General features: G+C 34.6%; 1 protein-coding gene across 8 annotated transcripts in view; it reads right to left on the bottom strand.

Moving 5' to 3' along the window:
- FBXO15 (F-box protein 15) overlaps positions 1-13,366 on the bottom strand; it is an 85,272-nt gene that overhangs the window by 67,196 nt on the left and 4,710 nt on the right. For all 8 annotated transcript variants that reach the window (XR_011965995.1, XR_011965993.1, XR_011965994.1 and 5 more), the window contains 2 exons: positions 9,173-9,277; positions 2,770-2,874 (listed from right to left, as the gene is read on the bottom strand). Coding sequence is in view for 5 of the 8 variants with exons in the window: in XM_072604100.1 (XP_072460201.1) it covers positions 2,770-2,874; positions 9,173-9,277 (210 nt within the window). In the remaining 3 variants the exon portion in view is untranslated. The remainder of the gene's footprint in view (positions 1-2,769; positions 2,875-9,172; positions 9,278-13,366) is intronic.

The raw sequence follows: 13,366 nt of genomic DNA, 5'->3' as shown, positions 1-13,366 counted from the left end.
TAAAGTTTAAAAAAACTTAAAACAATTACTAACATGAAGTGCTCTTTTAATGATTAACTTTTTTTCATGGAATCTTACCATTGGCAAGAACCTTAGAGGTTATTTATTTAGTCTACTTGTATACCTTACCTTCTAAATGTAGAGAAGAAAAAAAATGTTAAAGATTCAAGTTGGTCAAGAGTTTGGTGTACTAAGACTTATTCCACAGAATTTCACAAAAGGTGTTATAGATTTTTTTATATATGATTGTGTTTAAAATTTACACCTTACCCAAAGAGAAACATCTCTATAAAGCATACATTAAGTTTTGTTTTGAATAAGTAGTTTTAAAATATCAATACAATATTTTATTACAATACACAGTATCTTTTCTCCCCTAAGTACTTCTTAGAAACATCCACTGAAAATTGCTTGATTCAGATTATCAACTAAATTTTTACCAACATGATGAAATACTACTAATCATCTTAACTATACTAAAAAAACTGCACTTGGATTTTTAAGGTAAGATATGAATGCAAAAAACTGAAATCATCCCAAGAGCTTCATATGGCATTAGCCACTATTTAGTTTTAGGATATTTGCTTTTCCACCAGTTTTCCTTAATTTTCACAGAAATGACAAATGTAATTGTAAAGGAGGGGGAATAAGATTCCCTATGTCCTCAACTTATATAATCACAACTGAAGTGGTTACCAGTAAGCAAGTTTTAATATATAAATAAGATAATTTAAACCCTATATTTTTTTGACACGGAATCAAACTCTCTAAATGGGTCAAGAAAGGAAACTGTGCATAAACAAGCTAGGTAACCTTCTAGGAACTTTAAATAACTGGGTGAAATGTCAATAGTTCAATAGTTCAGAGACAGGGTCACACAGATAAAGGAGTCAAAAGAATCAAACCAGAGAGGAAACTGGTAATTCCATTTGAACTTGCGGATAAGGGAAATGGGGAGGAATGTATTCCCTTTCCATTTTCCCCCTTCCCCAAATGACTATGTTGGAGAGAATGGACAAGAAGGAGAGAAGAAATCCATCTGGGTGCAAATTAAATACACTGTGGACAGACAGATGTGGAGAAATAGTCACCACCCAATGGAGAAGGCAGCTTCAAGCACTACAACCCTAATGGCAGGGAGAAGCACCAACTATAGATTGAGAAAAAATACATCTCCACATGTCTACTCACTTTCTGAGTCCAAGGATATGTGTGTTTTTTGCAAGAGTGCACCCTAAACTTTTAAGGGGAATGTTCTTCTAAGGGGTATTAAGATACAACTTTAATAAATGCTGTTGCTAACATCTAAGTTTATTGACTCGCTAACTGGAAGGGCTCTGGTAGGTCCTCGTGAACTAAGGTAATAAGGATAGTACCCACAGGACCAGCAATAAAAATTTACCCCTTTGGGGACCCAACCTTTGAGCAAGTAGGTGGAGTTGTCTCACAGGAGTGTTAAATATAATTCTGCCTTTCCAAACAGAGGAATGAAGTTTAAATCCTGGCTTTGCTACTTATTACCTGCATGGCCTTTGGATAAGTTATTTAACCTCTCTCATTTCCTCATCTTTAAAATGAGGGGTGAAATAATTCTTAATAATGAAAAATAACCCCCCCACCAAAAAAAGGGAAAGCACTTCTTGTTCAATAATCTCTAGTAGCTCCCTATCACCTCCAGGAACAAAGAATCTTTTGCTTAGTGTTCAGAACCTTTCACAGCCTAGCCCTGTTTTTCCCTCTTTCCAATCTTCCTATACCTTATCTGCCTGGCCCCCACCCCTACCATGTATTCTATCATCTAGAGACACTGGCCTTCTTGCTATTCCATTAACAAGACACTTCATCTCTCCTTTTTGCTGGCTGTTCTTCTTCATCTCCCTCTTCTGACTTCCTTAAAGTCCCAGATAAAATCCCACTTTCTAAAGGAAACTTTACTCAATTTCTCTAAATTCTAGTACCTCCCTCCATTGGTTATTTCTTAATTCATCCTGCATGTAACTTCTTTGCACATAGTTGTTTGCATGCTGTCCCCCTCTTTGGATTGTGAATTCTCTGAGGGCAGGGAATATCTTTGGCCTTTCTTTGTATCCCTAGTCCTTAGTGAAGTGCCTGGCACATAGTAAGCTCTTTATAAATGCTTACTGACTGACATGCAAAAAAAAAGTATGCATCTCTTTTTGTAGTGTCAAAAAACTTAAACTAAGAAAGTACCTATTAATTAAGGAGGGCTAAATAAATTAAGATATATGAATGTAATGGAATATTACTGAGCCATTTTATTCTAGTCTAATTCATTTAATTCACTGAAAGTCAAAAAAAGAAAACTAAAAAGACAATAGGTCTTCTCACTCTAACTCTCCCTACTCATATGATATGCATATGAAAATGGGTAAGATACTCTTTACTTTCCTACAATTATGACTTTGCTCAGGCCTTCTGCTGTGTGGAATATCTTTTCTAAGTTTATCTGACCCTAACTTATTCATTCTTTAAGGTTAAATTCAAAGGCTATTCCCTGTATGAAGTCTTCCTTAATGCCTCTAGGAATAATAGCCCTCCCTCTCATCACCGTGGAAGTCACAGATATCAGTTTCAAGTCACGAAACCCTTACTTTGCAAATTGTGTATTATGGATATCTGAGTCCTATCCCCTAATTAGACTGATCATGATTCTAAAGTTTCTAGAGTTCTAAAGGGCACAAGGACTTTATACATAACAGGTGATTAATAAAAGATTACAACATTGAATTGTTATGCTTTTCTCCTTACTTGTCATTGGCCAAAGAATAGAAGCGTTTGTTCACACAGCCAATACACAAAAGGGTAACAGCATCCAAGTAAGAAAATATCTTCAGCAGGATCTCAGAGGGCATACTGAGGAAAAAGTAGAGAGGAAAAAAATGTAAGCTTTTAATCTGCAAATTAGCTTTTTCAGCTAAAGAAACTAAGAACAATAATAGCTCCCACCAACTGTAAATGAATGCAAAATTCAAGGAGAAGAGGAAGGAGCAAACATTTATCAAAAGCCTACTAAGTGCCGGACACTATTATCTCATTTGATCTTCACAACAACCTTGGGAGCTAGATATTATTATTATCCCTGTTTTATAGTTAACCCAACAGACAGAAGTAATTTACTCAGGGTCACAGATACAGTAATGGGCAGCTAGGTGGTGAAATGGATAGAGGACTAACCCTGGAGTCAGAAGGACCCGAGTTGCAATTTGGCCTCAGATGATTACCAGCTGTGTGATCCTGGGCAAGTCATTTAACTCTATTGGCTTTAGTTTCTTCATCTGCAAATATCCAGAGAAGGAAATGGCAAATCACTGCAATGTTTTTGCCAAGAAAACCCCAAATGGGTCACAGAGAGTTGGACACAACTGAAAAGATTCACCTATCATACACAGCTAGTACCTAAGGTCAAATCTGAAATTACGTCTTACTAACTCCGAGCCCAGCACTCTATCCACTGTACCAGCTAGCTGCCATTAAGGTCATTTGTATCATTATCATTTTTTCTTTTCTTTATAAGAAAAAAAATTCTTTCCTCCTGAATTTTTCAATGATCCCATAAAGTGACCCAAAAGTACAACAAAAACCTCATTGTGTTTTTCATAAATAAGACTCCTACTTTTACTTCCAGGCCCTTGTAGAATCTCTCCCCATGCATTTTTTCCTTACCTCTTCCTCCTAAAGCTCAGCTCAAGTATCGTCTGCTACATGAGACTTCTCCTGATCCCTCCCCGAGACACTTAGATCTTCTCCCAAGAAAATCATCTTGTGTTTAAATATTTTGCACAGATGTTTGCCTAAACATGTGGTCTCCCCCAATTTACTTTTTTCTTTTAATTTCCAGCATTTAGCAGTGTCTAGCATAATAGGTTCTTCATAAATATCTACAGACTGATTTTGGTGTTTTTTAACCAGTACAATTTAGTTAACTGTACTTCAAAGGATTTCAGAGACTCTCAGGATTCATGGAATCAAAAACTGGAAAAAACATCCTTGACTAATATGAAAGAAACTATTTGTCAAAACCTACTAGAAAACAATTTAATATTTTTCCAATTTACTTGAAATTACACTAGTTATAGAGATCACTGACATCATTTGACCATCCTTAACCACATTCATTCATTTTTAAATCAGTCCTCAACAGTAACCCCCAAACTTTTTAGATTACTTTTCTGGTGCTTCCTGCAAGTTTCCTATAAGGTTTTATGAAGGGTTAAAGCATTCAATTGGCTGTGGGAATTCGTTGGGTGTGATGTTCTCCCAAGTTCCCTTCCAGGTAGACAGATCCTAGGATTCTAAGAAACATTACAATTGTATGATGGCCTGTGGGCAGTACCTGACATTGAGCGCCACAGGAACAGGTTCAGCAAACCTTAAATAGAAGGATAAGTACAAAGTGGAAAAGACAAAACTACCACACAACATGAACTCTGACCCATAAAAGGAGTACTCAAATCACACAATCACTTCTCTATTGTGATACAAAAGGAGAAAATGTGTGTTTCCTAAACCTTAATTATGACAAAGTACAGATCAACTATCTTACAGGAATCTGCTGGTCTGAAGTTTTGTAATGTTTTTTCTTTTTTAAAGTATAGGCTCAGAATATACAATTAACGCAAGATATGTTTTCACAGAACATCTGGGATAGAAAGAACCACAGAAGCCATTGTCAGGGAATTTTGTCAACCAAAAGGATTGTAACTTCTTTGTAGAGGGTATCTATCAGAAGGAGTGTAATCACTGTCAGTCAAAGATAGGAGGACAAACTGAAACTAAAAGAAAGTATTAGCCTGCTAAGGAAACTGATGATTGCAGCTCCCATCTCCTAAAGCACAAATTTTTACATTTTAGGTTTTTATAACTTTCCAGGCCTCCTTAGAGTACACAGAAAATCAGCAGCATTCTTTGGAAACTTAAGACAGAGAAGTAATACTTTTCACAAGAAAGGGAGGGAAAATCAATCAAGGTAGAAAAGAGGAACTTCTGCAGGAATATCTGTTATGCAGCTGGCAGGATTTATTATCAGGATGAGAAAGTGTCCCTGTTCCAAGACAGGAGATGAAAAAAAGTAACCAAATACTCTTACAGTTGTGGAAAAAGTCCTTTTAGACAAAACTTGAGGAATGAGACAACCATTTACATGAGACTGTAGGTGTCTCTTGTACAAGGACAACAAATAATTACACAGCAGTGAATGATACTAACCACTTTACAGTTACACCAACAATTTGATTTCTCCTTACTTCCTACTATTATGCTACCAGGTAGTTGGGAAATTTCTACATTGCTAGTCCATCAAGATGTCACGAGCGATTGTGGTTCCCATTTCTTCCCCACTCTAGTCCTAGTCATAACTGCATTAGCACTATCATCTGTCCAAAAATCTTCAAAGGTTCTTTACTGACTATTGAGGAAAGTTAAAAATTCTCTTCCCTCAGATTCAAGACCCTCAATAATCTAAAACCACGCTAAGCTTTTCCCCTCAAGATTTACCCTCTAGTCAAAATGAACATATCTCTATTCGTGGAATATATCCTATACCCTCATTTTGTTTGCCATGAACAGCATGTAGGTGATCTGGGCTGTCAAAGGTTAAGCCAATAAAGGACAAGATCTGGCGAGTTCTACCAGCCGGAAGAGTTTCAAATAACAACTTGGTGACAGGTTAAATACCTGTTATCCAATAACCAACTGCCCATCACTAAGTTGATCAAAAAGTGATGGATTTTTCAACAACTACGAATCTTAGAGTTGCACAACAAAACCACATTTCCTGCAAGTAATGAAGCATTTTTCTCAATGTACACTAGAATAAGTACTATCTAATAACAAATAAAGCAGGAAAAGCTGTATTTTTTGTTACTGTTGCTGACCCATGATTTATTTCACTGGTAGAGGAACTGGTAGTGAGGAAATTCCCTCTTATCAATGTTTATCAGCAACTATTTGGCAATTTATATTCTTACAAGATCATCTGGTGCTCTGATTTGCCCACAGTCACATAGCCAGTATGTGTTAAGAGGTAGAGCTTAAATTTAGGTCTCCCTCAAGGTTCTAAGTACCTCCCAATGAGCCAAAATACCATGTATTTACTTTGTATAGATTTATGTGAGCATGTTGTTTACCACCAATAAAACACAAGCTCCCTGAGGTCAGACCGTTTCATTTTTATTTTTGAAAAACTTTTGTTTTAGAAAACTTTCCAACACTGGTTGATTTCTGGATAAGAAAATAGAAAAGGGGAAAAACCTTGATCCCAGTAAAATAATTAGTTATTAAGTACAAGAGAGAAATAATCATTTCTCACATTCCCCCATTGGATTCTATTGAGAGACAGTCTCCTCAACGAATCACTAACTGAGATTACAAACACTTTATCAAGGGTTCTTAACTATGGAGCTTATAAGGGAAAACAATGTGAGGGGAAAGGAGAAAAATGGAAAGGCACTTTGACAAAATCAAAGTGGGCCATCCCCTTTGATAAGTAGACCTTACAGATAAAAGGTGAAAAGGGGAAATGTAAAGAGTAAAATCGAAGTCTGGTCCCTCTGGTTCTTTGGAAACATCAGATGGAGCTCTCTGGTTTGTGTGTGGTCTCAGAGCAATTTTTTTATGGTTCAGGTCACTTATAGCGATGTTCTTCTCTGCTAAAAAAATTTCTATGTAATTGGTCTTAACATAATGTTAAATTTACTCTGTCAATAACCAGGTCAAATAGTGAAAGTTAGCTCAAATTTTATTTCTCTGTTATTAGAAAAATTTAGAATCTTTTAGACTAAGGAATTTACATTTTTAGGTGAGCTAATTGTCGTGTGTGTGTGCTCTCATATCTGTCTGTGTACAGACACATATATGTATACATGCATACATGTACAGATATAGATATCTACATATCTACTCAGATACAAGCAGAAAATTAGAACACAATTTTTATACTTATCATTACCCACTCCCCCATTAGGAGGATGAGATTCTGTTAAAAAATTAATAGTAGAACACATAAGACGGACTCTAATAAAAAAATGAATTCATTTAAAAGTTACCAGATATTGCTTTATATTGAATCCTCTCTAATGTACACTGCATTCTTTTTCTTTCCTTATTTTGTGATAAATTTAAAAACTAAAATAAATAAAGTTACCAGATAAACTTCAGTTAGAACAAAAGGTTCTGGGATGGAATGTATAAATATAATCAATAATCAATTTCAAAACAGTGTATATCAAGTCAGTTATTTATAATAAAACATTTTCAATTTCTAGCCATATTCAAAAGAAAACCCCTACTAAAAAAGTGGATCTCTCTTTTAAGTCATTTACAAGATAGTCCATAAGTCATTCTTCTCTTGAAATAACTGTGACTGTGTGCTTCTGCTCTTTTCATTAACACAGAACTGAGCAGTTATGAAATTAGCCTCACTAAATAACAGAATTCTGTCCTGATTTCACAAATCTTTGCATCATTTCTTAATTATCCCGATACCCTTAAGGGAAATTTAAGAACTTTAACTTACACAGGAATATATAATGAGTAACAGGGAATCAAGGCTAAATAAATAGTTGTTTGGAATATAGAAAAGACTAAAATTCTGGACCATATAGCTCAAATCTTATACCTGCATCTCACTACAGTAACTCAGATATAGTTCAGCATTAATCTAAAAGGTAAAGATCTAATATTGTGTTCATACTGATCATACTAATGCATTTATAAGGGGAACTAATGACCACAAATATAAAGGTAAGCAGCTTAGAACCAAAAAGAATGAAACAAAAGAGAGATTCAATTAGCACAGAAGTCAGTACTTTATCGTATTTCACCTAGCTGTCAAAACAGGCAGGGATGTGGAAGTAGAGAAGTAATGAAGCATAAAATGCTATAATGGACAATAATTGCACCAATCATGTCATTTCCAAATAAAGCTAAAAAGGAAAGCCTTCACAAGACATTAGTATGTCTCCAAAGAGGCTGCTTCTAATTACCTTCCACTAAGTTTCTAGAAAATTTACTCACTGAGGCAACTAGGTGCTACAGTAGATAGAGTACTGGGCCTAGGATCAGGAAGCCCTGAGTTTAAATCTAGTTTTAGACTCTTACTATGTGACCCTGGGCAAATTACTTAATCTCTGCTTTTCTCAACTGCCTCAACTGTAAAGTGAGGATAATATTAGAACCTACTTCCTAGGGCTGCTCTAAGATCAAAGGAGATAATACTTGTAAAATGATTAACACAAAATGCTTATTTCTTTCCCTCACCTTTCACTCAATATTTCATACAAACAATGTGTTGTACCCTTAGGTTAATTATTTCACATGGTGGGGTAGAAGAGAAATGAAAGGAAAAGGTCACATGTACAAAAGAAGTTTAAATAATACAGTAAGCAAAATCTATTCTTCACCAACTAAGTAAACCATAAAAGTACATATTTTTAAATACTTACAGAAAAACTGAATATAGAAATGCCCTCCCCCTCCTCTTCTAACATATATTATTGTATAGCTATTCAAAAACCGATCACAAAAAAAAAGGATCTCCTGAATTTCTCCAATATTTAGGTTATTGGTGTCTATACTAGATTACAATGTTTAAGTTGAAAACTGAGGTCCTTAGCTTTTCTTCTCTGGCATCCAATTATTTTTCAAATTCATACTAGAAAACTGCACACTGCTTCCTGACATTTCAGAGTATTATATCTGATCATAAAAAGGAAATCTATAAAAGGCTAAACTTGCTGTTGAAGCACAAGTTGTAAAGGGAAGATGATCTTCCAAACTATCTAACATCAGATAATTCAAGAGCATACTCTGCTTCCAAAGCAAAAAAGCTACTCTTTCTCTCCTTTCCACTGGTCTCTACTCAGAAGATAGAATAAATGTTAAAAGAAGTTTAACAACAGGAAAATTAAATTTAGTTGTTACTTTTAAAGGTTTAGTTTCAGAAAACTAGTCTAAATGATAATGATGACAGGCTGATGACTCACATCAACCCCTTTGTACTGTACATTCATCCCACATCCCTTCTTCTATTTTTAAAGCGCTCAAAACCAAAATAGCAATTTGATATATACAGTATCATACATCCCCCCCCAAACATCTCCTTCCCTCCTAAAAGAAATGGCAATCAAAATGACAGACTACTTCTGTTACTTACCCTTCTATGTGCATAGAAAGTTTTGAAGATGACTTTGCACAATGTCTTTCACACATGGTAGACTGCTCTGAAGGCTTAGGATTGAGCATGACATCTGATTCCTTACTGAAAATAATCAGGAAGAAATTTAAGTTATACAATTACCAAATGGAGATTCCAGATGCAACCAAAAAATAAGAAAAGGCAATATGTGAAGTATAGTAAAAAAAAAATTCCAACAGGACTAAGAATGCATGGGCCCAAAATCTGTTATTGAGGTGACAAGTTAAATCATCTTTTTGAGCCCCAGTATCCTCATCTGTAAAATATCTGCCTTGAGATTGACAGAAAACTCAAATAAGATAGTGTACTGTACATGAAGATCTTAGCAATTATAAAGCACTATGTAACTATAAGCTCTTATAATATTAACTTGGAGTCAAACTATGAATATCATTCTCATAACTATATTGTAGCTAGGATGTCTATGAAATGTTGTCTTCCAAGATGAGTAAATAACAGACTAAACTCTATTCTCACATTTCTGTTCTCACTCTGAGAGATGAACAACTGCTTATTCAGGGCTCTTAATACAACAAAAAGGTGATTTTTCTGTTTTCAAAATACCTTGGTGGGGAGGGGGAAAGCAAACTTTCTCACTTATTCATTACAAATAAAAACTGCCAGAGGATAACTAACAAACCTAGCAGTCTGATATCATCAAGGAAATTATGCCGGATTTGGAGTAAGATTGACCTAACATGACATAAGTTAGGATATAAAATCCTTGAAGGCAGGGAATGATTTATTTTTGTATTTCCAATATTTGGTATAGTCTCTGGTATATAGCTGGTCTTTTAAAAATACTTGCTAAATGGCTAATAAGAAATATATTTTACGTGATTTCACAGGTATAATTGATATATAATACCTTCTCAAGGGATGGGGAAGGGGCAAGCGGGAAGGAGAAAATTTGAAATTCAAATTTTTTTTTAAAAAATGAATGTTAAAAATATGATATACGTAACTGAGAATACTTAATAAAATAAACAAAAATACATTTTTTAAAAATACTTGTTGAGTCAAGAGAGAACTGGGTTCAAATCCCTAATCTAACTCTATAACACTATAGACAACTGAGTCACTTTTTCATCTGTGAAATGCAAGTGATTATATAAGATTACTTTCCTACTTGGGGTTACTATGAGGAAAATAATTTGTAAACCTTCAAGAGCTACAGAAATTTTTAGTTACAAAAATTAAGCACCAAATAAAGGAAACCTATCAATATGTTTTTATTCATAGCTGTGTGCTAATGGACACCGACCAGTTCCAACTCTAGCTAAAACAATTATATGATGGCAAAAGAGCAAGTAATAATTTGCAAATTGACCAATTTTTACCTGTATGTCATGGAAACTAAAACAGGAAGCTTACTTTTTTGCTACTTTTTCACTTTTAGGAACTCTCTCAGAAAAAAACAAATCTAGACCTCTAATTCATATACAATTTCACCACATGGTCCCTGGAATTCAGTAGAGTATAGCCCCCTGTAAATATATATTTTTACATAACTGCTGTTTCTCTTTTATAAATGAAACAGTATACTTGTGACAAATAAAGAATTAAAGGGCCTAACCAATAATGACATTGGTTATTGGAATATTTCCAAAATAGAACTAAAATAAATGAGGTTATCTATGGATGATAACATTCTCAAGCCCTAGTAAAACTACAAAAAAGGATGAAAAAGTTTAATGAAAACTAAATATTCCTACTCCTCTTTTAATAATATTTCAAATTTAATCATATTTAATTATATTTTGCCATTTTTACAAAGCACCTTTCTCACAACAAATGAGGTTTAGAGGTATTATTAGTCCCAATTCAAAATTACACAGGTGGAAATTTGCTCAAGGTCATCTGAAAAGGAAGTAGCAGAAATGGGACTCCAATCCAGTGATCTTTTTAGACAAAGAAATTTAGAGCTACATTTCTGTACAGATCATCTTGTCTAGCCCCTTCACCTGAAAAAAAAAATTTGTGAAAAGATACGTTAACTATCAGCTAAGCCAGTACTAAAATCAGTGTCTCTTGATTCATATCATTCTTTCTTAACTGTTAAAAATACCATTAAAAACATGTCTGACTGCACAAAATTTATTAACCTTTATTTCAAGAACTAGCCAATTAACAATACAGTAGGTTCTTTATCTCTTCTAAATGCATGCGTCCATACAACCCACAAGGTTAAGGTGTACATTTGACTCCTGGACACTATTAACAGCATATTTTCTATCCAAACTAAAAAATTTAGTTGAAGGAAAAAATAAGTCACTTTATGTTTTTAAGAGACACCTTTTAATCTGTCCTTTGTGAACTACAATAAAAAGTTGTAGGGTCCTAGTTTTTAAAATCATTATACCAAAATGAACTACACCAAGTAAGAAAAAAAATTTCATAATTTTTTTCTATCATATTTCTTCTATTTTTAGAAATCTTAGGTATTTTGCAATTTGTAGATTCCCATAAAACACTCGTTTTTAAAAAATAGAATCATGCATTCCTTACTAATACCTAATTTTCCTGTTGTCTAGAGATGTTAAAAATTACCAACTACTTGAGTAATAATCATTAGTAATTGTTTTTCCTTTACCAAACTGAACACACAAATCAAAGATTACATTCAAGCTTCCTGTGCCAAACATAATAAAAGACACTCTAATCATATCATGTTGTCACTAAGTTCACTCAAGTTAAAAAGTACTGAAAGGTTGAAGGTATAAAAAAATCTTAGTTTTTCCCCATAAGGAGACCACAAAAAAAGTCTAATTTCAATAACAGTACCAAATTGATTTAAAATCCACATTTCCTATTTGAATTCCCGGGCATTTTTCTTCTAAACAAGTTATATGCGGCATTCTTAATATACTATTTGTCAGAGTTTGTGGTATTCGTAATTCCTGAGGTTAGCTGATAACTATGCTAAGAACTCAGAATAATGTTACTATCTCTGTACTAGAAAACATGGGAAGTAATGCAACAACATAATATCCCTTTTGAAGATCTGTTGACCAGTGGGAAAGACAAGCCATTAGAATGCCAGTAAGAGGCAAGTCAGACATTATCTAAGAGTAACTATAGTTTTACTTCAACAGGCATTCAGATTCAAAGGCCACCTCTGCCAAGTGAGAGCTATGTCTTCCACTGTGGAAAAAATCTTCACAGAGGTCACCTAGAACAGTAGTAAAAGCTTACTTTGGTTACACCCTACCTGTCTTCTTTCTTTTCCAACCCTCTCAAATATGTATCCCCCAGGGGAACATGGGAAGCTTTAAAAATAAATAAGAACAAAGAAAAGGAACAGCAGGAGCAAAAACAAAAGTCCCAAATGCACGAAGATACTCCTGTAACAGACTGTATGGAGCTGATAGACTGTAATAATCATAATCATCATTTAACAAAATTTACATAGTGCCTACTATGTCCCAGGCAGCGTGCTAAGCTCTTTGCAAACATGGAGTCATTGCATCCTTGCAAAAATCCTGGAAGGTACAAGCTATTATTATCCCCGTTCCATTTTACAGTTGTAGATACTGAGGCAAACTGAGCTTATGTGACTTGCCGAAGGTCACACATTTAGCATCAGGGGCATTTGAACTCAGGTCTTCCTGACTCCAGACCCAGCATTCTATCTGCCGCCTCTAGAGATATTCTGTACCAAAAGGGTGGGTTGAGGTCATAGAGCAATTCCCCAAAGTATCTGGAATTTGTGATAGACAGCCCTACTTGCTAAGACTAATAAGCTACCAGTGGTAACAGTGTGATGTACTGGAACCAGCACTGTACATATCTGGAATCAGAGGATATGGGTTCTCATTCTAAATCTATACTCTTACTAATTCTTAATTTAGGGAAAAATCATTCAACCTCTCAGTTTCAAAGATGATATAAAAATAAAGAAAAATAACATTTGTACTAGCTCTCTTAGTTATTATAAAAATCAAATGAAAATATATGTAAATCAATCAAGCAGTTAATAAGCACTTAGTATGTTTTCAGGCACTGTGCTAGGTATTAGGCACACAAAAACAAAAATGAAAGTCTGTGCCTTCAAGTGCTTATAAAGTATTGGGAGAAACACACGTGCATGTAAACATACATAAAATAACAAGGCAATTTCAGGAAGAGGCACTAACAGTGGGAGAAATGAGC

This window comes from Notamacropus eugenii, chromosome 4 (genome assembly GCF_028372415.1).
Source record: "Notamacropus eugenii isolate mMacEug1 chromosome 4, mMacEug1.pri_v2, whole genome shotgun sequence".
Lineage (NCBI taxonomy): Eukaryota > Metazoa > Chordata > Mammalia > Diprotodontia > Macropodidae > Notamacropus > Notamacropus eugenii.
This window is presented reverse-complemented; position numbering and strand designations above follow the sequence as displayed.